A 25,775-nucleotide genomic window follows, 5' to 3' on the forward strand; every position below is an offset into this window, starting at 1 on the left:
TTCCTGGTTACGATTTGTGGGGGTTGTAGTCCTACATTGTATGAGCCTTATAGAGAGTCCATAAAACTTATATTAATGCCCACCCCATGATGGATACAATTATTTATGTTTAGTCAGTAATTGAATATGAATTTATTTCACGCAATTTAGTGACATGTATATGTTGGGGACCCGTTTTACTTATTTTAGTACTTCATTACCCATGTTTGCTCAAAATAGGCATAGTGCTTTGTGGGTAACGTAGTTTATAGTATGCCTCTTAATTGCCCGCAGCAGAGATGTATAGAAAAATGTTTTTCACTGCAAGGGTATTTATTTTGTGAACTACTTCCCACATTTCCACACCACCATATGATACACATATCAGTCACATGTGACAACATCACATTTATAAAGGAATGAGACAATACGCAGTAACCATGCAATCATTTTTAATTTGGAGTGAAACTCACAGCTATCTATCTGATGACCTCAAACACACGCGCACACGCGCGCGCGCACACACACACACACACACACACACACACACACACACACACACACACACACACACACACACACACGCTCTCACGCGCACAGGCGCACACGCACGCGCGCACACACACACACACACACACACACACACACACACACACACACACACACACACACACACACACACACACAACCCCCACATAAACACACAATATCTAATATATAATTACCCTAGAATAAGAAATATTAGTCAGACAACATCAACCATTTATGGCGATGAAAGGATGATGGCAATCATAGCACTAAACTGGAATCCTCGAATTGTAAGATGTGGAAAGCTAATTTAGCCTAATTACAATAGCCACCGATAGCCCTGTGGTTAGTTAATGAGTTATTATCAAGGTGTTTGCTATGGAGAGCCACTGGAAACGCACGCTTTTTTTTGTTCAACGCCCACTTGCTCTATTAGCCGAGGGGGGAAAGCTCCATTCATAGGGCTGGACGCGCAGGAGCGGTCGTGTTCCGTCTGCATCGTACTTTAAAAGGCACCGAATGATGAGCTTCCACTGAAGATATCGCGTCAGTTTTAACTGCATTATCGCAGTTAGCTGTTTCAAATGAGAGATATCTTCGACTTTCATTCATACCATATTTCGGAGTGGAATATGAATGTCTCGATGATCGACTGATTGAAGATCCTTCCCCGTGCCCATTCTGCGCTGTAACAGACGGACTTCCTACTCGCTTCGCCACTCATCGTTGCCGCATACCGACCAACTATATTCAGCAGATTTCCCTCCTTGATCGACCGACCACTTTCTACTATTTGGACAAAACAGGGGCTGCTTTGGCTGCATCGGAACTGCTGCAACGTTATTGTAAATACTCAAACGTGGCTGTGTGTTTTTTGCTGTAGCCTATATGATGCCGAAACGTCTGCGATTCCGGAGAAGGTCATTCCTTGGGCTTTTATTCCTCTTCTCACTGTCGACCTCCGCATTGTATTTCATCTATTCAGCCCCCGGTATCGGTAAGTTTGGACACATTGCTAAATTAATACAATGGGATGGGATTGCCTGCTTCGGGCGTGTGTGTGTGTGTGTGTGTGTGTGTGTGTGTGTGTGTGTGTGTGTGTGTGTGTGTGTGTGTGTGTGTGTGTGTGTGTGTGTGTGTGTGTGCGTGCGTGCGTGCGTGTGCGTGCATGCATGTGTGTGCATGCATGTGTGTGTGTTAGTCCATGACAGCTTGACTGTACAGTAACTAAGTCTGTTTTTGACAGCAGAGAGGCAATGCAGCTTTTTTTAATTATTATTATTTCCCATTCGACGACGTGGACGCTAGCCCATAACCCGCCATAACACAGGGCACCTGCCTGCCATTACACCTTGTCACGGATAAGAATCCTGCTTATTACAATCGGGTGGTTATAATCGTTACAGTGGGCTTACAGAGGGGAACAACAGCATGCTCATTTGGCTGGGATGGATAAGGGTACACCATGGGCGTTTTGTGCCCATGGTAACCAAGTTTGCCAAGTGGATTTGGGTCGAGTAACAGCCTGTTATAAATCATGTGACTCTCATGAAACGCACAGTTCTCAAGTTAGTGGAGCCGTGCATTTGTCTGTTTCAATGGATCATGGCCTTCACAGCCAAAGGTTGTGAAGAATAAGCGCTATTCAATAAGAGGGGATCCATCATTTGATGCCTGTAGAAGTCACATGCATTTCAGTAGGCCTAGTATCCCATGACGTGAATCACTCCTAAATCATTTATGCCTTACCCCCCTTCCCCGCCTCATTTTATGACTCCTCTAGATCAGTCTGTTTGCCCACCTTAATCTCCCTATCTGTTTGCTCACCTGAGCTTCCATATCTTTCCTGTCTGCCTGTCCATCTGCCCATCCATGTCCTTACATGTACATGGACGGATGTAGTTATGGTTTGATGGCTGCTTAATCCATTGATGTCATAACGTTTTGTTGAGAGCATGGTATCCTACACCACTCATCCTCTCATCTTACTTTTGTTCTGCAAAGATGGCGATGACCTGATGGTCTCTTTATCACTGCTTTATGGGTTTGGGTATAGAGGTTATCTTGTTGTCAGGGTTTCACAACCCAGATGGGACTTTTACCTGCCATTACGTTGTTATTGGTCTTTGGGCCAGGCAAACACTACATACCTTTGAATTTGAGCGGTTGGCTAGTGCTCAACCTTTCCCCTTCAGCAGTGTTCGAATTACGTGAGAGCCAGAGGGAGCCGAGCTCCCATAAAGTGAGGACTGGCTCCCATAAAGGCAACAAAGTCAAAAATATGAGGGGGTCTCTAATATCTGAAGGTGTCTGCCATATGTGGCATTGTAATTTAATCTTAAACAACGCTCATTATCCATCCCCGTGCGGTCTCTTACCATTAAATATGTTAAATTAAAATATAGGCTACTATACGGGACTTAGACCGACTAATTTCACGGATTCCTGTGAGACCAGGTTGCCTTAATTACATAGGCTATGTTGCATATGTCAGGTGAAAACTAAATGTCAAGGGAAAGAGGCAGTGGTTGAAAAAAGAATTTTGATCGCTTATTAAGTTCACTCGTTGCTTATAATGGTTTCCCAGTATCATTTCCTTAATTTAGAAGACAGTTTTGTTAATTTTTGAATTGTAAAATAAATCAAATATTTTTTTGAAGTATGAAATTATTGGAAGCCAGTCGAGCTGACCTTGCCTGCTGAACCCACGGCCCATAATAAAGAACAGCCGAGACAATATCCTTAATTCAAACATGCCGTTTCATTTGGCCTCAATTGGCTACGGATCCGAACTTGGAATGAACGTGCGCAACGGGGATTTCTAAAGGTTACTGTACAGTGGCGGAGACTAGCGTCAGGAGCTGAAACATCACTACGGTAGAGCTAAGAAGGTTCTACGAGTGCTTCAGACCAACCTTACCAACGAACAACGTATGAAAGAGATTCGTAGCAAAGAACGTTTCGGGAAACACGCAAAATGTTAAGGTAGAACTTAAAGAAGAGGTTACGAATACCGGCGCTTTTGCTCATGATAAGGCTATGTGCACGGTGCTCCAACTTTTTTTTATGAGATAGAGAGACCCCCTTAAAGATGAAAAGATAATTCGAACCCTGCCCTTCAGTGACTGCGCCACTCTATTGCACAACATCCCGGTGACTTTTAATTGTTGCCCATGGAGACAAGCCCTAACAACAACGGTTCCAGAATTAAAAATCTAGGTAAAACACGAAGTGCAATGACTGTGTCAAATGAGAAACTGTTTCAAAGCCAGATATTGTCTTCTTGGCTGGATATCTTGTTGTATTGGCATGAGGAACTTTACCACTCTTCAAATTGATATTTGTTTAAATGTGTAATTTTTCTGTTTGCAAAATTTACATTCAAATGCAACCCAATGAACGAGGTATGGGGAAGGTGCATGGATTACTTATTACAACATGACAATGGAGGTTATTCTTAAAGCTAGGGAAGGCTGTTGTGAAAAACCGGTCAGAGTAAGCTTGATTTGAAAGTAATTGATTTGCATTTATAAAGAGCTTTTTCTAGGTACCCTAAGCGCTTTACACTAGTGACCTAGTGAGGATGTGTGCTTGTGTGCTTGTGTACATGCATGCACGTGTGTGTGTGTGTGTGTGTGTGTGTGTGTGTGTGTGTGTGTGTGTGTGTGTGTGTGTGTGTGTGTGTGTGTGTGTGTATAGCAACCACTTGGGTGACATTACTAGCTCACTACCTTTAGCAATATGTATGCCTAGCCTTTCGGTTGATTCTTGTCATGTGCAATGATTGCGCGGGAAGAGTGCACGCAGGTAGCTGGCTACATTAGGTAGACAGGCAGGTAAGCCAATAATTTTATTTGGCCCAATTCAATAATTGAATGGGTAAGTACATGCCTGGGACAGCCACAGATACCATTGTTTTGTCAGTGCATTTGTTTTATTGATTGCTTTCCAGAGGTAAACCCTAACTTGCTTAGCCTCATGTAAGTTAAACACACGTGTGTGTGTGTGTGTGTGTGTGTGTGTGTGTGTGTGTGTGTGTGTGTGTGTGTGTGAATCTTAAAACATCCAACTAAAAACTGATCTCTCTCCCATCATCAAAATGGGTATTGATCCTCATGCTTCCTACCGCCTCTGACCGACTTAATCAATAATTTAATCAATTCTTATATGGCAGACACATAAACTGACTGGAATAGTTCATGGAGACTGCAATAGAACCAAGCATTGATTCCTCCAAATGGGAATCAGAAAAATACCACAAAAAAAGCCCAAGAACACGCATATCATTTGCTTTGACATGCATGAGATACTCCCCCCCCCCCCCCCCCCCCCCCAACCACTCACTCACTAACTCCCTCCCCCCCAACTCATGCAGTTATTGATGGTATCTGCTTAGGGCTTTGGTGTAAGCTGACCCTCCCTTGCCCATCCTCCTGGGTGTTAATTGGGATGGCTTAAAAGCCCCCATGGTTTGAGGTGGGGTCCTTTCAGAAACGTAACAGGGAGCAGCAGCGTCAGTCCATTAATTATAGATGGGAGGTAGTGCCAGGGCTTCTCCTGCTGCCGTTGTGGAAAGCCATGGTTTTAGCCCTCTTGCTTTTTGCAGACAGCTTGGGCTGGGCTGCAGATGGAGGGTCCATTTAGGGATAGCAAGAGAGGTGAAGAGAGAATGAGAGAGAGCTCCCTCAAGGCAACTCAGCAGAAAGAGATGGTGAAGAGGAATGATAGTGCTGGAGGAAAAGGAAACGAGAGGATCATGTGGCATTTAAAAAATGTATTCAATAAAGTCTGTTTATTGTTAAGGCCATTTGAAGGCCCTTTGGAAACTCAACCAAGATCACTCAAGATCGTGACGCACCACCCAGTTGATCCCTTTCCCCCTGCACCACCCTGTCTCAACACGCCCGGGCTATATTTCCAACTCTCTTATTTATATGAGCTTATGTATGTGATGACGCGGTAACACGTTACAGTTAGGGTAATATTAGCTCATGCAGTAGTAAGCATTCTTACATAGCATTAGCAAAAGGGGTTTGATTTAGGGTAAGGGTTAAGGTTATTGTTTAACCCTAACCCTAATCCTATTAAAATATCTATAAATGAATACCTTAGTTAAGTTAAATCCAATCATTCAATGATTACTAGACCATTAGTTAGCTGTTAACTAACTGCAAGTTAATGCTTACTACTGCATTGACTAATGTTAACTCATGGTCCATTAATGTACCCTTTTTGTAAAGTGTTACCAATAATGATGATGATGATGAGTAGGAGGAGGAGCCAGGCCCCCCAAAGCCAAGACACTGAATGCAGGCTGGGACGGCAGGCCACAGCTGGGCCTGATTGCAGCAGTTTATTTAATTAAAACATGAGAGGATCCCACTGGAGCGAGCACTAGGGACGGCACGGGGCCTATTTATAGGAACACAGAGATGCTGCTGCACTCACACAGACATTTGTACATACAAATGCTCACACACACTAACAGACACACACACACATACATGCACGCATGCATACATTCAATCCAGCTCTCATAGATAAGGTTGAAGAATAGAAGGGCAGGTGCTCCCTTTATTCCTTTGAGACCCAGTTTGTGTGTGTGTGTGTGTGTGTGTGTGTGTGTGTGTGTGTGTGTGTGTTTATTGCATGTAATATATGAGTGTATCTAATGTTAACTGACACAACACTTGGAATTCGTTTTTCTGATTACTGCCAAGTGGTAACACTGTATGTGTCAGGAAAAACAATAGCATTGTGCACCATGCATGTTTCAAACCATGCGAGTTCCCATGCTTTTTGGTTGCAAATAGGTGAATACCAGAATGTATCCCTTATTTAAAAAAAATATTCTCTACTGTGAATCATGTAAGCCACTTACTTTTATTCAAAATGATTGAGAGTAAACATAATTCCTTGCATAGTGTAAATGTGTAACATGGATACTGAATGGAAGAGTAGCATTGCATTTAGCATTGCACTTATACTAATGTGCTCATAGTTTAAGGACAGTGAGATGTGACATACATTTTGCTTGAGTGCTTTTGAACCACAACCAAATTCTCGCTTACACCCACACAGTCTCATAGCAACTGCCACTATTTGTCTGGACTGGGTTGCCTTAGCTATGCGTAATTTCTTTATTATGTCTGCAAGTAACGTCCTTACTAATTCCTCAGTAACCACTAATTAGTAATGACCTAACACGTTCCTAGCCAGCTTCCCCCATAATTGTGTAATCAATTTATTTTGCAGATTATATTTTGCAGACTTTGTCAACAACTGCCACCATTTACAGTGGCTTAGGGTTATGTTTAAAAACATAACGCAACGTAAAATCTAGTTTTTGTGGTGCAACCTGCTCTGATTCATTAATGTGTGAATCCCTACTTTCCCTACCTTTAATTTACACAAAGCCGGTACAACGGCTTATCACAATTGATGGTATTCTACAACATGCACTTTTGATAGGCTCTAGGCAATTTTTATTGACAAGCATCCCATGATAATGCATGATCGTTATAACCCAACTACAGCCGTTCTAGAGAAATGCACTATTGTGTATAAACAGCTTTGCATTTGCCTTGTGATGATTGCCTTAGGGCATGACCTGTGACCTAAAGGCTCTTAGGATAACTTCTGAGAGCACACCCTGCATTCTTTGACTGTGTGTTTGCAAGTGTGTGTCTGTATACACTTCCTTCAGAGTCACCTTCCCCGTTTCCTGAGGCTATATGCCTCAGGAAGCCATTTGACTTCTCATTTGGATATAAACTGGCAAGCACTGTGAACACACACACAAGCACAGGGAAAGGCTTGATTCACATCCTTTGTACACGTGTAGGCCTTATATTATTTGCTGTTCGTATTTTTTGCACATTAGGCCTATTGTGCGCACCATGTTTACAAGTTCATTAAGAAAGCGAGGCAAATGGCTTAGTCGCCACCCATGTGTTGTTTGCAATTTTATCTAGTTATTCATTCCTCATTAGCCATAATAACTCACTGGCTTTTATGGCGAGTTATATAGGCCTATGCATGCACTAATTTAGATTAGCGTAAGGCCTTGCATTCTTGACAAATGAGTTTATGGGTGGTGTTGTCCTTATTTTATATATATATATATATATATATATATATATATATCGCTTAAAGCCACCCATTTTATATATATATATATATATATATATATATATATATATATATATATATAAAATGGGTGGCTTAAATCAAGCGATCTGATTGGTTCCCAATTGTTGTATATTGAGCGCAAACACACAGCTATGACGCCCGTTCAGTTTACAGTAGTTTACAGAGTTCAGTATCACTCCGCGCCTAACTTGAACTGTTGTTTATTTATATATAAAATCAATAGCATAGTTCACTGAAGCCTAAAAATATGTTGATTGCTGGAGAGGGTGGAAATGTTGTAAAGCAATAGGCACACGGTGAGTGAACTGCTCGATAGTAGGCTAAATTGCAGGCGAACCAAGCTACCATCTCTAGCCTAGCCTTCTCTCTGAAGGACGCACAGTGTGTTGCATAGCAACCGCCGTACACTTTGCAGGCAGCCAGGAGGGACTACTTTTTTGTATTCGTAAAAAAAATGCTTTTCCGACTTTATCGCTTTTTCAAAATTGAGGGTGTCTATGACTTTCATTTCGCCATACTTACGTTGCCGCTGCGCGTCTGGACAGACAACGCCCCTTAACTGTGGTCTAATGAGCACATACCACAGCCTGTCGTGATCTATTGCTTAAATATATATATATATATATATATATATATATATATCAGTGGTGATTTCTGCAAGGGAAGCTCAGCTTCCCATAAAATTTCAAAAATTAAATGGTCAAATATATACTGTTGTGTTAACATTTCATTGACTAAAAATGCGTTAGAACACATCCATCTAGTAGCATAGCGTCACAGTGCATTTGCCTGTTGAAGTTCAGCGTCCGTCCACTTCAATGGGGCTGCATAGAACAGCTTTTTTTAGTGTTGAAAGTCGACTGTCATTGGATAATGCTGCGATTATGTCCCTCCCACGGACGCTCAGCGTATCTGGGGTGCATGGAGGAGTGGGCTGGCCTGGACGCTGGGCTTCTGTGTGATGATTGGAGGGTCTGCGAAAGACTGAGTTGCCATTTGATTGACAGTGTTTTTGATCTATAAAACGTCGCCGGAGCTCTCTTCAGTCTCAGTCCCATCGCGGATTTTGCATGCGAGTCGAAACTGCAACCTATTTCTTGATATTTGCTTGGCGAAATTGCTAGACAATTTTCATTGTACATTTCATACACTTATACACACAATTCCTTGCTTCAGTTTAACATAATTCCCACATTTCCTTGTTCACATTTAATATCATTTTGGTAGTTGGCCATCACTTTGTTTCAGGGAGCCTGAGGTCTGAACTTCAAGTCCTGTAGGCCTATTCAGATCAGGACTTGCAGGGTGACAGGGGAAAGTTGTGTGATTTCTTGGTGTTCTTTAAAGACATGGAGTTGGACAGTGCAATGCCTCAGCTTTACAAACTGTTCTCATTAGGGGCAACAATTGGAGCTACATGTGCAGGTGTATAAAGGAGATTCTCCTGTTTAAAGCGGCTCAAGTCCTACACCGATAACACAATGGGCCAAGGCCGTTTGAGCAGCCTAGCTCTGCTGGCCATTGAGAGGACACTGGTCAAGTTACTGGAAAAAACAGCTAGTTGGCTGTTGACATATGACATAACATTTCCTTGAAAATGAACAGAGAGGATCATTTACATATACATAAATAAGCTTCCCCTCTTTGAAAGACCAGCAGCCGCCACTGTATATATCACTTCACTTCTTGTTGACTCCTCCTCAACTCAAAGTGCCGTGTCTGTTTAGATATTTATTGGTCTTAAACCTTGGAGTCTGATGTTTACCCGTGGTTGCCATAGAACTTACAATGAGTGAAACAGGCACATATATTTGTCTCCCCACATTTAGGAAAGAGCTGATAAAAGGTTATGCATACAGGCATCTAATTGTGTGCGCCATGGGCAGCGTTGCAGGCCTGCATAGAAGACAAAATCCGTAAGTCTTCAAAGTAGAAGGAAGAAGATCCGAGGGTTTTTAGAGAGGCAGGGAGGCGTGCACGATGTGTATTTCATCCATATAAAGTCATAACTGTAGGAGAAGAGGTATTCTACTACACATTGCTTCGATCAGACTGGGTATTTCTAGTGCATTTAGACATGTAGCAAGCAAGCTCAGAACGTATATCTTCTTCACTTAAAGACACTGGATTGGATGTATTGACTACAAACATTCAAGATTTTCTATTATTTCTTGTCCCTCTCTTTCCCCTGAATGAGTCTGAGCTACAATAGTGTATTACTAGTTCCCATATTCCTACCATTCATTCACATGAACTCTGTCAGGCTCATTATATTTCCGGTCGCCTAGTTCCGCCAATTAAATATTAACTAATTGCCTGGCCATTGTAGTTTTGCAGCATTAGGAGCACACAGGAAGGCGCAGTCATCAATAATAAAGTATTTATTTGTTATATTTATTTATTCTTAGTTCCAGAGCCTATTTAATAATGCAACACCTGTGCCAATATAATTAATTAAACAGAACCTGAACAGACATGGAATTCCCAGCATCTGACATTTTAGCTTTGGTTACTATAGTCACTGCAGCGCTTGGCCCTTCCCAGGACAGACTCCTCTTTATCGTCACAGCAACCACAGAAAACATACCAGCCTTGTTCCCTTGATCACTGTTGCTAGACCAAGATAAATAAACAGGAATTGTTTTTTAAATCCAATGGTCCAGGGCCACAATACATTTTTTTTTTGTTTTTGTAAAACGAAAAGGAAATGTGAAGTAGTTTGCCAATTTGTTATCCAGAGCCGTCTATATAGAAAAAAACATAAATGTGTTTGTTCTATCGGAGCTGTGGTCATTTACATTATTTACTTACTGCTTTATTGCTACTTTGCTCTTTTACTCTGCCAATCTATCAGTGGGTGCGTGTGAAGGCGTGTGTGTGTGTGTGTGTGTGTGTGTGTGTGTGTGTGTGTGTGTGTGTGTGTGTGTGTGTGTGTCGGTTCATGTCTGTGTTCGTGCATGCGTGTAGGAGTGTATGTATGTCTTGGATGATACCAGAACCTTATGATGGGAATGCTGAATTAACAATTGAATCCAGTTAATCATTAACAGAGTGAGTTCATTGCACCTCACTTAGTTTAGCCATTGGCAATCCTCTTAAAGCGTTTGACTATGTACAAACCTTCCGTTCACACACACACACACACACACACACACACACACACACACACACACACACACACACACACACACACACACACACATACACACATACACATATACACACACACACACACACACACACACACATATTTATACATACTCTTATTCTGACACACCCTCAATCCAAATATTGGGTCTACTGGAATTTACACCAACAGAAAGCCTTGCCTTGAAAATGCTAAGGAATTACGTAACTTTTACTGCCAGTGTAGCATCCTGACTGCCCTTTCCTAGGGCCACTCTTAAAATACCCCTGTCCTTTCAATTCAGAGAGAGATTTAACACACAATAAGCATGACCCTCTAAGTCTTTTGTCTGGGTGTAATGGCAATACCTTACCTTTGTCACATTCCAATGTGGTAGGGGTCCACCACAGATATGCAGGAGTTCATGCTATCACTGACACATTCATTCTGGCATAACTTCACTGTCCCAAATCCCAGAATAGAGAGAAAGGACACTAGATACACTAGATTGTATAGTTAGTCAACATCCTCATTCAGCAATGACGTTGCTTAAAATATTTCTCTTAAGGGGGTCAGATTGCAAAACATACGTCACACCTGCTGAAAACCGTTGACCTCATTGTATTGATTTATTTTAGAAGATCAATACTATTGCAATTCCTGGATCAACAAAGAGAACTTGAACTTTGTTCATAGTGTTGTAGCTTCACATGTTTTGTATGTATCTGTTTGCACACTGAGGCACGGCACCTTTCTTCTGTAAATTGGTCTTAAAAAAATGTTGCAAGGTCAATGTGTAACATTTCAAATAGCAAACAGCTTAAAATGACCTGGACACATCTGTAGTCTGATTAATAGTGATTTTAATAATGTTAGCAATAAAATCAATGACTAAAGCTGATATATTCTACAAATAAAAAATACTGGCTGGCCCGTACCTATTTCCATTCAGTAGAATCTTACACGGACACCCCCAAAGCCCCTCCCACCCAGCCAATGAACCTCTCAGTTCATTTCCAAGGGGCGTTATCAAACGCTGCAGAGCAAAAATGCCACTGGACACAATTGTATAGACCTACAACCAATCAGAAATGTGGGAAATATCATTGGCAGCCATCTTGGTTGATTAGGAAAATTCCTCAATGGTGCTCCAATATGGACTCCATATGCTCCAAAAATGGACTCCCTGTATAAATCCCCCCCTGTTCACTCAGTAGAGGGTTAGGGGGGTGTCGACTGTGGGTGTAGCAGTGACCAATTATATCTAACACAGTCACGCTGAAGAAAGCCCCTCTTTTAACGTGAGAACGGCACCAGGTCTCAGGGTGTTGTCACCGATAATGTCAACCGTGTTTTGTGTTTTCATAGCATCCAAAAAGTGGCTTCCATGGGATTAACCAAGGTGGTGGTGACTGGTTAAGTGCTGCTGTGATCAACATTTGCATAGATAGCCATACAGCACCCATGTTAGCTGGAACAGCATTAGCGTTTGTTATGAATAGACTCAGTGATATCCCGACAGGGACATAACAATGTACACAAGGGGAAGTAGAAGAACTTAAACGTAATAGAAATTAAAAAGGTCAACAGAATGAGTGAGTTAGAAAAGTAAAATAAAAGAACTGAATACATACATAGACATATCTATAGGCCTACAGATAATATGAGCAGCAATCACATTTCCTCCTTCCTGTATGATTAGATATTATCTTATTATTAACCCTGGATATTATTTCTTGTTGTTTCCCGTAAGAGAGAGAGAGACACACACACACACACACACACGCTACGGTACACCACCCTATAGAGCCAATCAGTGGCCTATTTTATGATGATTAAACAGACGAAAAACTAAACAAAACTAAGCAAGAGGCAGAGCACAGAATCCATGAAAACAAACAATCACTGGAAAGCAAAAAGCTGGAAAGTACAAACAATTTCTGAATTTAATTTGTATTTTTGTAATTTCTGCCTATACAGTAGACTGATGTTTGAATCTGAATGAACTCATTGAGCTATATGTTTTAATATATGTATTGCTGGAGGCTGATATGAACCTGTGACACTGTACAGCCAGGAATGTGCTGTGTCTGTCTATATGTCACTTTTGTGGCAGCAGCACCGTGAACTAGACACTGCCCCGGCCTCAGAGTTCAACGAACAGGGGTAACCCCCAGCTGTGGAGAGTCATTGCACCTCTGCAGGGAGTAAAGGGCAGATAGGTGTGGGGGTCTGTGTGTGCACGTACGTTTGTCTGTGTTCTTGTGTGTGTGCCCCTGTGCCCATATCATTTCCACGTTGCTGCCAGTTAATTGTTGTTGTGAGGGAGCTACAGCCTTTCGACTATAGAAATTAATAGACAGCGGCCAGATATGTAACGTTGATAGAAATGAAAACTCCAGGATTGATTCACCTCTTTGGGTCCTTCACCACTCCTACAACTGTTATGGTCCGAGCTCAAAACCCAAATGCAGGACACAGAGTCAGGATACGTGAATGAATGTTATCTGATTTATGACAAGACAGTGAATGACTGAACGTGAATGTAGACAAGGCAGGCGGATAAACAGGCAGACAGACAGGTAACCAGATAAGCCAGAAACCCGCATGAGGAACTGGAGAACGTCTGTCACTTGTTGGGGGGGGTGTACTATGTCCTGGATCAGGCCAGGGTCCAGGCTCTGGGAACGAGGTATCTACGAACGCTCCGTTGGACTGTTACCCTCCCACTCCACTTAATACTGAAACCTGTGACCTATGACCTGTGACCCCGGCGGCGGTGTAGGCTGGGTGGGCGTCTATCATCTGCGGAGGTGAACTGAGGCTGAACTGAGGGCTCTTGTCGGACACAATGTCAAAATGGACGCCATGAAGCCGTGAAACACGGCCCACTATGAGATCGGCGGTCTCCTTAGCTCAGGGAAGTGAAAGCATAAGCGAGTAAAGGTTAAACTTTGGAAAAAACGATTAATGATGGGGATAATGGTCATCTAACCAAAATAGACGGGTGACAAAATGCAGAGCGATATGGGACCATGGACAATTAGGGACGGGCAGAGGACGGACAAAACCAAAGTGAGGTTTGGAGGACGTCTTGCTCCGGGCACTGAGCAGGCAGCCATAAACGACTTAACATCATCGTCCATGGACGTCCGCCAAAAGCGCTGTCGGAGGAATTCAATGGTCCATTCGACCCCAGGATGACAGCTGAGGTGTGTGAAACAAGCCCGCTAGATAACCTGGGAGCAGGAACACAATTTCCCTGGGGGGGGGGGCTTTTTAGGGCCAGGGCAGGGGGAGAGGCTGAGGCGAAGCTTGGAAAAAATCAAAATGTCATTCATGTAAACAAAGACAAGCCGGTTCCGCTTATCTCGGAGCACATCGATGACCGAGGCTGGATCCACAGCGTTAATCCAAAAGGCCTCGCTGGATATCCAAAGTGTCCAATGGTGGATGACAGACAGGACAGCTGGAGCATGGACCACGCCCAAATGAACAAAAACAGACAAAAAACGGAGACAAACAGGAAACAGAGATTGTCCCGGGCTAGGTCAAGGGGTAGGGCGGGACAACAACACCACATTCTCCGTATTTGATTTGCTTGCCATGTTACATGGAATGTCAATGTAAGGAATGACCATGACTTTTAGACTCTCACGAACCACATCCTCAGTGCCCAACCCCAAATGTGTATGTGTGTGTCTATGTGTGTGTTTGTGCTTATTTATATGTGTGTGTGCGTGCTGTGTGTGTATTTTCTCAGCGTGTTTCTGTCTCTGTATGTGTCTCTACATGTTTGGTTTTGGTGCGTGTGCGTGTGCATGTGGCTCTGCATGTGTGTGTGTGCGTGCATCTGTGTGTGTGAGAGTATGGGTTTAACCAGTGATAAAGGGATTATGATCTCAGACAGTGCCATTTAGAAATGAAGGAGGTTGTGCTGAGATGATGAGGGGGATGAGACGGCCGGGTTGGGCCCAGGACAGGAGTCAGCAGGGCGGGGTCCCGGGTGGTGCGAGGGCGGAGCAGGAACGATATTACTTAACATTACTGGAGACTTTGAGGCCTTCATGACTTAACAAACTGCGGTTGAGTCGACCTTTCTGTCTTTTTGGGTGGGGTGGCTCAGAATTGAGTGAATTATATATGAGCCATCCTAGATTTTATTTTTACCTGTATGAATAAAACAGATATACTCTCCATGTTATGACCAGTTGCACATCAGTCAGCGAAAGCTCTTCATCTATGTATGCTACCCCAACCCCCCTGCCTGTCATCCTGTAGACACACACTACTGTGTCCATTTACTACTGTGTCCATCAGTAGTAGTCCATCTACTTAATTGGCGTGGTAACCGGTGCACCAGATTGCTATCTTGAGTGCTCTGAGACTCCCTTCCTTCCCCTTCCTTTGGGATCTGTGTCCCCAGAGCATAGAATGCGTAGGGAGCAGCTAGCTTCCACACTTGTTTTCACTCGGCTGTTAACCACATGGAGAGGAATACAGCAGCACAGCTAGGGACTGAGAAACCAGAATCAGGCAAATCTAACCAGAAATATGATTGGGGCCGCTGGGAGAAAACATAGTGCGGTCGGCGTCAACTGTCTCCCATGGAAAAGGGTACATTCACACACACACACACACACACACACTGCTCATAGGAAACTTCTGTAGATATTTATTTCTGTGTGTGTGTGTGTGTGTGTGTGTGTGTGTGGGTCTCTCTCACTCTCTCTCTCTCTCTCTCTCTCTCTCTCTCTCTCTCTCTCTCTCTCTCTCTCTCTTTAGTCAGTCTCCTTATTTGTCTCTAGTGACGCTCTCCCTTTCTCTGATCTGTCGTGGTCTGTCTTTTCTCTGCAGAGCGGAAGTGTCAGGCATTGGGCACCACCGAGTTGTTTATGTAACTCCTGTCTCCCCCGTCTGGTCTTGCGTTTCTCGCTCATGTTGTGGCTTGGCACACAAACATTGGCAGAGACCGGGAACAGTCACACACACACACACACACACACGCATACATATTCAAAATTAAAGTTGGCAAAACAGATGGAGAGGCAGAATGAATTGTATGAGACTGGAAATTAACTATATTTTACAATCCCAGTTGCAGCCTGTGTGTGCATGTGTGTGTGTATGTGTGTGTGTGTGTGTGTGTGTGTGTGTGTGTGTGTGTGTGTGTGTGTGTGTGTGTGTGTGTACACACCTGTGTGTGCAAACACGGTGTGTAATGTGTGTCTGACAGAGGTTGTTGATCTGTTTTAAGATGACTACATCTATCAGTCAAAAATGTTCCATTATGACGCATTGTACCAATTGCACAATAATAAAAAACGTCAATACGGCATTATCTTACAGCATGACCTCATACACTCATATCCTTTAGAATGCAGGGCGAGTTACTGCTGGTACTGCAGCTAGGCTGTCTACAGACACACCTCTGTGCGTACAGAGTACATGGCGAGTTCAATGCCTGCTTGTACAGAGAAACATACATTATCCATTGATCAGTGTTATTGATTAACCAGAGGCATCCATTAGCGTTACGTCTTTTGTTCAGATATATCTTCCAACCGACAGTAAGAGAACGCCCTCTCCACCAATGGAATGTCCTTGTGGTTTTAACATCGGTAGAATATAGATATGATGGGTCATAAATGGGTTCAGGTAAAGCAATGATTAGTATGTGTTAAAAACAAAAGGGTTAATCAAAAGGGTTGGTCAAAAGTCCAAAAGATAGTGGATATATTGCGAAATGGTATATGATCCCAACCTCTCTTTCATGGGACATCATCACTGTCAAGGCCCCATGCGCATGCCCATGGTATAGAGCACAAATTTCCTGGGCCAAGTTGACCCATCGGAAGATCCCAGGGCGATACTGACAAGTTAGACAACTCAGAACCCACATGGCCGCATTCACATCAATCACGCCTGATTAAAGTTAACCAACTTAGGGTAATTGTATTTGAGGTCTCGAGTATACCACACACCCATCTATATTTTATTTTTATCCTTATCCTAACATGGTATGGCATGGAGCCGTAGTCTACATTACTTGGCAGAGAGCCGGGGACATTTAATTGTGACTTCAAATAGTCTCTTAAATAGATTTCCTGTAATAGAGGGATAAAGATCTTTCTTGTATTGGGTACAAATGTTAAGTGGTCCCACGCTCCTTTGACGGGACTCAACACGCACACACAGAAGAAATTCCCCATTGCAATTTGCTAACTGAGGAGCTCATTTATGTCCCATTTCTGACTCATCGCCTCATTAGTGCATGAGTTCCAGCGAACAAGTAATCCAGGAACACCCAGCAGCGTTAGTGTTTCCCAATCCTCTTGTGTGATGTTAAGTGTTTCCTCTTCCTTATTCTTCCCTCCATACGTCATGGAGCATGAGACAGAGAGAGATAAAATATGATGTGTATTGGAATCTGGTCCTAACAGAGATGTGCTTTTACATACGACTGGAAGGCTCCGGGGACGTGGGGGCTGATGTCACACACGTCACACAAGGAGAGTGCAACAGAAGAACGCTTATTTCGGAGAGACATCTGTTCCCAGCAGCATCTGGCTCTTGCTCTCTTCCTCTGTAAGGAGAACTAACTTATCTATCTTGTGTCCTGAGCCTTGAGGGCCTAGAGCTAGTAAAGGGACCCTGGTGGCCTCAATGTTGTAAAAGGCAGTGAAACCCTTCTAAATCCTTGCATGCCGACTCACAGTCATTCATTTTTTTACAACTTTGATTGCACAGTCCATGTATGGCATTATTGCCACAGTCCTAGTTTCAATGAGGTTTTTATGCATTTGTGTGCGTGTACGTGCGTGCGTGCGGATGTGCGTTTGTGTGTGTGCATGTGCGCCTACTACATGAATCACAAGCAGCCAAATCCAAAGCCTCATGATCCAGTCATGACTGGGCCTCATCATGTGACCAAAAGAAGGCAGACCACTAGCGTCTCGATCCGCATGTGACTCCACTCCCAGTGCGTGCTCCAAGTCTGCGTAAGCAACTCCCATCACTGGGGGCAGGTTCTCATGGAGGGTTATCACCTATCATTAGTATCCCATGGAGAACCATCATGAAGGCTATAGACAACGCGGTATACAGTAAGAAGGGCTTCAAACGGTCTCTTAGAGAGCCTATGGGTGCTAAGGCTAGGGGACAGTGAGGGTTACCCATCACAGCGTCCGTAGTCAGGCGACTATAGGACGAGGGGGGAGAGAGGGGGGGATGGTAGGAATGAGGATGAAGATACGAGATTGAGGGGAGAGCGATAACAAAATGCTGAAAGACATTGCGTGAGAGGAACTGGAGTCAGAGGAAGTGACAGCTTCCAGAAAGTGCAGTGTAGTTTCAGTTTTCTAGTGACTCAATGCGTCAATGTGGTCATCTGTGGTCATAGTTGAGTTGGATGTTTTCAAATCAGTATAGTCTACTGACTTCTTTAGTCATTCTAGTAATTCAAACATAAGCCGTGTACAAAAGGTTTTTTATTTGGCTGGTCTGCTTCTTCTTAGATGAGGTTATTTTAGGTGTCCACTTATAATGGCACGCTAGTGAAAGGCAGCCTGGGATTTCACTGAGAATGTTTCTGAATTACTCCGTCAAGCCATTTTGAGATTAAACAGATAGCACACAATACAGAAATAACTGGCCAAAAGAGCAGTATTCTTGCAATGTAAAACAATATATACAGTGTGCATATATATATATATATATATATATACATATGTATGAATATATGTATACATTGTTTCCTCTTCTGATTCGTTGGGTTGGGGTCTTGTTTGCATATTCACGTGTAAGCAGACAGATGTTCAAGTGTGGACACCAAGTTCATAGTACAGTGTCCACATTCCTGTCACACATGGGAACTGCAATATAATCATTGTAGCACATATATGGAGGGAGCCCCTGGCTCCATTCACTAACTACAAGGAATTTATAAAAAATACAGACTTTTGTGTATATATCTAAATGGATTTTAATGTAACGTATAACAGAAATGGTTGATGGGAATGTAAAAAAAAAACACTAATCATTTTGTTCATTCAATTTTAATCAGGTATGGTCCCGTAATGATATAGAAAGCACTTGTAAATGATCAGCTATCTACTGCCTCACGATTGATTTGCGACCTCCCTGGTCTGTTACATTGCCGATAGTAATTCAGCCGTCACTGACATAATGCATGTTCAGCATGCACTGAGATATAATGCATTGCAGCCACAGCCCCCCATTCTGTGTGTGTGTGTGTGTGTGTGTGTATTAGGGATACGTGGGCCAGACAGGGTTTAATGGTTTCCTCAGAAGACCAGTCATGTAGGTCAGTAAAACGTCTTCCACCTTAAAATGATTCAGAGGTTTGGGGGCGTTCGGCAATCAGGCATTTTTTTTCCACATCATTTCTGTTTTTGTTCTGTCTTGATATCTACTTCCGTCTCTCTCTTTCCCCCTGTGTGGGGGTGTGTGCGTGAGTCTGTGCTTGTATGTGTTTCCTGAGTTTGTTTTTGTGTATTTCATCTGTGTGTGTGTGTGTGTGTGTGTGTGTGTTTCGTGTGTATGTGTGTGTATGTGCGTGGGTGTCTAAATCAGAGACACGCAAGGAAACAGCAAGAAAATTGTCCTGTTTAGACTGCTCTATAAGCCCCTTGCAACAAGAAGGTTCTGTTTGGTGTGCGTGTGTGTGTGTGAGTGTGTGTTTGTGTATGTGTGTGTGTGTGTGTGTGTGTGTGTGTGTGTGTGTGTGTGTGTGTGTGTGTGTGTGTGCATTTATGGTGGAAAATTGCAGTTCAGCTTTTATCAGAAGTCTTGCAGATCAGCACCAATCACCTCCCATTGCTGAGCTTCCAGTGTGTGAGTAAATTGCCCTTTTGAGGCAGGGTGACCGGTAATGTCTGTGTGTGTGTGTGTGTGTGTGTGTGTGTGTGTGTGTGTGTGTGTGTGTGTGTGTGGGGGGGGGGGGGTGTTGGTGTGTGTGTGTTTACCTGTAACATTTAATCCATATTCTATTTCTATGTTTGGCCATGGACTGCGTGGAAGGCACCAAGGTCCATGGGCCCATCCCGGCACTTTGAGTGGAGGCGTTCGATAAACCCGATATATCCGCAAGATCCAGTAGAAAGAGGGGGAGTAGAAATTGGAAACGAACATACGAGGAGGTGGTGGCGAGAGAGAGAGAGAGAGAGAGAGAGAGAGAGAGAGAGAGAGAGAGAGAGAGAGAGAGAGAGAGAGAGAGAGAGAGAGAGAGAGAGAGGGTGAGAGAGAGATGGAGAGAGAGAGAGAGAGAGAGAGAGAGAGAGAGATATATGCTCTGTGAAAGAAGACACATGGGAGTGGACTTGGCAGGAGGACTGTGTGTACGGGAAGAGCTGTAGAGGACAAGGTCAATCAAGGTTTCCTGCATGACGGGTTGTAGGGGTGTAATAGAGTCCTTATGTGTGTGTGTGTGTGTGTGTGTGTGTGTGTGTGTGTGTGTGTGTGTGTGTGTGTGTGTGTGTGTGTGTGTGTGTGTGTGTGTGTGTGTGTGTGTGTGTGCGTGCGTGTGTGTGTTTGTAGTGTGTAAGAGTCATGATTCATCATGGTATTGGCATCTATGCCTGCATGCAGTACTGCGTGGTATGTCATTGGTAGAACAAAAGATTACACTTACTTTTACAGTCCCCTAGTTACTATGAACCTGGTTAGTATATGTTAAAATATAATATATTATTGGATTACAGAGAAACTAAAGCTGAAATACATTCCTCAGTAAACATGATGATTAACTAAGCAAGTAAGCTGAAACTGAAATGTAAAAGGAAGCAGTGTTTGTTTCCGTGGTATAACTAGGCTCTTACCATATGCCTTGTAACTAGTCATTTCCTTTTCATGCATTGAATGCAATCTTCGACCATGTGTGTTCTGCAACGTATCTAAGTTAGATTGCTCTGATCTGTACAAGTAAGCCTTTTACAGTTCAGTTAGTCTGTCGAAAAACAGTTGGTCTTTCGAACTATGCCTTTAAAAAAGCTGTGTTATGCGTTAAAGTGCATAGTTCACAGAACTACTAATGGCCCATAATCCTTGATAAGCCCTGGGTAATGCGCAAGGAAATGGTGCTCAGGACAAAGTTTTGACTCTGGGGAAGCCTGTGAGTATCTTTGCCTGTGGTCTGATGTCTTTGAGTCTTTGAGGTAATGAATATTGTCCTCTGTGTGGAGAAACTGGAGAACTGCTAGTTTGACACAGTCTTCCAGGTCCATTAGAACAAGCCATGATGGTTCGATTTCTGGCACTTTGAAACCTACCATGAAAGGTAGCAGACGCAACAAAGACCAGTTCTCATGAGTTGGATGGGACAGTATGTGAGCGGTCAGCTCTGTCTGTCCACTTGTAAGGGAACTCTGTGATAAGCTTTTTAAGTTCAAATAGAGTAACATACCCCTTTCTTATCACAACATTAAGGCAATGCACACTACCTTTTCACATGTAGCAGTGTTAAGACTCCAAAACATTCGGAACATGCTGAACGTGTTCCAGTTTTGTTCTTGTTGCATAACCTCACCTTCTCACCTATTTTTCCTTGAACTCAGAGAGCTGTCCTATACTAAATCTGCAGACATGAGTTCAAGAATGTCCAAGAAGCCAACAATTGGAGGGGCTCTCAAGTTGTCACCTCCTCAACTGATTACTGTACCTTTGATGTTCGTTGAAAATAGATGGACGAAGGCCCTTCCTCTTCTAACTGAATAGAGTTGAAAAAGCAGTCTGAAATATTATATGAGCCTATTACTGTGTCCCACTCCCAGTAAAATGCAGAGCTAGCGTTAAGAAGGACAAGTGACGGGTGATTTAAAAGTTAAAAGGCTTATTCGAATTTTGGCTAGATTCAGCTAATCGCAATTAATCACATAGTATTGGTGAGTTAACTCGCGATTAATCACACTTTTAAAATTATATTTTAAATGCCCTCAAATTGAAGTTAAATGAGATTATCAAATGGAATGACACATTATCATTCATACCAAATGTACTTAATAAGCAAAAACTAGACCAAGTGATCTTGAGGGAGTTTTATTAGTTTTATTATAACATTTTTTTTGTATAGTTTTATTATAGTTTTTTTATTATAACACCACAGATTTGGGAATTGTAAACAGGTTGTTAATTAGTACGATTGTAAACCAACAGTTACTACAACTGTAGTTAAATTCAAATAAGTAGCACCACAGATTTGGGAATTGTAATCATACTGTAATCACTTACTGCAATTGTAATTGAATGTAAAGTAAGTGGAACTAGAAACAAAAATGATTTCTGATATGAATGTTGACATTCTGTGGGCAAAACCTTTCAAAATCAAAGTGAAAAAAAGAGTGTGCGTTAATGCGTCAATTTGTATTAATCGCGTTAAAATAAGATTGCGTTAACGCATAATTAACGCGTTAACGCATAATTAACGCGTTAACTTGCCCAGCCCTAAATAAAACCCATTCAAATATTACTGTTCTTCAGTTCAACTGAAGACGTGCCTTGTAATAGTATTTTCCCTTTTCCAAATGAACTATATTTTCCACAACATTAAAGGTAAAACATGACAATTTACTCAGTAAATGTTGCAGAACATATATGGTTAAAGTTTGCGTTTAGTGCCTTTAAAAGGAATAACCAGTTACTAGGGACATGGTCAGTGCCTGGCAATATAATGGAAACTGCATCTGTAGATGTCTGTGTTCCACACATGCACACACACACACACACACACACACACACACACACACACACACACACACACATAGATTGATATACATACAGATACTACACATTTATTTTCATATCCCTTATTTATATCTACCAGTATTATGCACTGTTCACAGGCTAGACTGCTTCAGAGAGAATGCTGCTTATCACAGGAGTCTTGTGGTTTGAGTGCATGTATACGACCTGCTGAACACACTGTTCAATGAGTGAAGTAGTGAATCACACACAAAAATCACAGACAGACTACCGGCATGTTGCCATATTGCCTCACAACAAGTCCCTGGGTAGTCGATAAAAATAGCTTCCTCGCGTCTGCCACCTCCCTTATTTATGCACTCTCTCCCCTCTTCTTCTCCCTTCTTCTCCAGTGTCTGTTGTGTAAACATGTGTATGAGAAATAGATGGCATAGATGTGGAAAACACATTCTGGCTTTATTGCCGGTGTAATCCAGGCCCTAGCAATCAGTTGCCAGCATGGGTGTCATTGGTCGCAGCAAGAGCAAGAGTGTACAGCAAGAGAGGCGATGGACAAGGTTCAGGCCAACCTCTTTCCCTGCTCAATTTCTGCTGCTGGTAGAGCTGGCTAACTAGCTACTTAGTGGTGTCCGTGCCCTGATCTCCACTTAATTCACTTTGACTGCCATGAGACACGAGGCCTAGATTGTAGTGGTGGATTCTGGACATGTCAGCGTTCAGCGCTGTGGATGGTGGTTGTAATGAAAGTGTTTCGGAGGGGTGGTTTTCTCATAAATTATAGATATACACAAAGTCTCAGGCTCAGCTCAAGTGGAGTCTAAGGTTAGGGTTACTGTAGAGTAGGGCTAAGAGTCATTTGCAGGGTTATACCTTCAATTGTGGCCAATGAGGCTTTCTCTGTATGGATTAGATGACCCAAGTCCATGTAGATAATGTAGTGGTGCTGGGACGGGGCTGCTTGGCGCCCTTGTTTCCAGTCCAAAAGCCTTTCGGCTCTTTTCCCATCAGATGGTGCTACACATGGGCCATAACCCAGGGAGGCTTTTGCATATCATTTGTAACACATATAACTTAATAACTTTGCGTATTTTAGATATTGCATTTGTGAACTGTGATGTGATGATGTGATAAGATGAGAAGAGTAGTATTTTATCGCTGGGATATTTAAGCTGCCATCGTCTGGTCCTGCATGCCAGACGATGTGTATAAAACGAGAAAAATGTAAGGGAAACTATTAAAACAATTACCAATGAAAAATTGCATCTTTTGGTTTTCTAGCTCAACAGAGATACTTGTACACCCATGCACACCCACACACACTGAGCACTAAGATGGGGCTCTCATTGGAACTGCTGCAAGACAAATGCTTATTAGTTTAATCTCTGGGATATAGCTGGATACCTAGACAGTGGAATATTGCTGTAGTTGTGTTGGTATGCTCTGGCAGATAGTAAACCAACCCTGGTCGAATAAATCTCTGGATTGCTTCATTAACCACATGAAGAATACAAGAGAAAAAACACTCTCACTCTAATGCTCAGGCCTACTTTGTATTTTGACCACATTTTAATCTGTAGCGTGAAATTCTAAGAATTGGCGGAATAAAAGTGGCAACATCCTTAGACCACATCTGATCTGTTTGCTCCATATGATTGCTTCCGCATGGTCTTCGTGCTGTTCTTCTACTTCTTTTACTTCGTAACTGGCTCCAGGCCTTTTGGAAACCGAGAGCAGAAGGTGGTGGGGTGAAAAATAAGTCAACATTCTTATTAGACGTTGTTGGTCTTTGACGCCAGTTTTTCTTTTGACAGCAATACCTTTATGAACCAGGTGATGCAGGCAGACAGATAGACAAGCAGGAATGTAAGCAGATGGTTAAGAAGCAGGCAGGCAAGCAAGCAACATAGCAGGCAATTAAAGCATCAACATTTAAGAATTGTTGTTTACAATTGGGTGCCCCTACTGTTTCCATGTGCAATTCACTTTTACACCACTGTTGTAAAACTGTCATGGACAGCTTTACACGTGCATCTCTTGACAAGCTCAAGGATTTGAAACTGCCCATTTCTTCTTCGGCATGATGTCCTTACTAAGGATGCAAAAAAATACCTTAAAACTCGAAAATACCAAAAATCTTGACGGGTACTGGTGTACTTTTTTTGTAGGTTTGCCATAGTTTTTGCCAGTATACACATATCGAAAATCTTTAATACAGCCGTTATATTCACACTGGAGCGCCACTGGCCCTACACCTTTTACTGTGGTAGAGCTAGGGGGATACATTTCTAAGCAGCGTATCCGTTTGAAGGGCATTTTAGTTAGGCTATTGTTTAGGCCAGGGTACTTTGTAATTCGCCTATGCCTCTATAGAGAGTAGACGGCTTCTCTTGGAAGCCCAGTCTCTTGGACAGGTATGCACACCTACTCGGACTTACACCTGGGATCAAGTTTTTAGTTCCTCCTTCCCTCCTTCCAATGTTAGATTGACGTTCCTGGCGGTCATTATTGTAAAAGTTGGCGAAGGCGGAGGAACTTATACACTGGTCAGCCGCTAACAGTTGCCAAACATACCTATTTTAGTCTCAACAACAACATGTGATGGAGGTTAAAGAGCGTACCATATAGGCACAGTCCTGAACGCAGCAACCCGGGTTCGATTCCTGCGACGTATGCGACGGAAAATACTTTATTTTAGACTACTTTGTTTAATAAAGATACATATCAAGGTATTATGTATTAATAATAAGCTTATAATGAGCTGCCCCCATATTTTATGTCTGGCTGATTTCCTGAAAAAAACTATTTTATTTCAGTAGAAATGCTTTAAGTGAATTAAATGGTATATAACCTAATCAATCATATCAACCACTTTGTTATAAATTATTCCTACTTCTCTCCAGGTTTTTTTAACTACAATGAAATCAATACAAATCAAAAAAGCAATATACATGAAACCTTTACTCCCTACAGATCCACTTCTCTTTCTTTATGCTTTCCTACCCATATATCTTTGTCCCTTCCTCACTTTCTTTCTCTCTCGCTTGTTCGATAGATTACAATTCTCTGGGTACGCAGCTTTTGTAGAGAACCCATTTTTTTTAGTGTAGCGAGGAAACCCCTTGCTCATGAAGTAGCAAAGACAGGAAATCAATGGGGACCGCAGCCAGCTGGAGAGCAGAACTCAGCCACGGAATAGACCTCATTGCCTTCTTTCCTTCCATGCTTATCTTGCTTTAACATATGGATGACTCTCCTTTGTTCTCTATGAGAG

General features: G+C 42.5%; 1 protein-coding gene across 1 annotated transcript in view; it reads left to right on the forward strand.

Annotated features, from left to right (window-relative positions):
• Positions 1-985: 985 nt before the first annotated feature.
• Positions 986-25,775, forward strand: part of b4galt5 (UDP-Gal:betaGlcNAc beta 1,4- galactosyltransferase, polypeptide 5) — a 36,161-nt gene continuing 11,371 nt past the window's right edge. The window contains exon 1 of the mRNA XM_084480130.1: positions 986-1,504. Coding sequence (XP_084336256.1) covers positions 1,396-1,504 — 109 coding nt within the window. The 5' untranslated portion in view covers positions 986-1,395. The remainder of the gene's footprint in view (positions 1,505-25,775) is intronic.

This window comes from Micromesistius poutassou (genome assembly GCF_964030765.1).
Source record: "Micromesistius poutassou genome assembly, chromosome: 15".
NCBI lineage: Eukaryota > Metazoa > Chordata > Actinopteri > Gadiformes > Gadidae > Micromesistius > Micromesistius poutassou.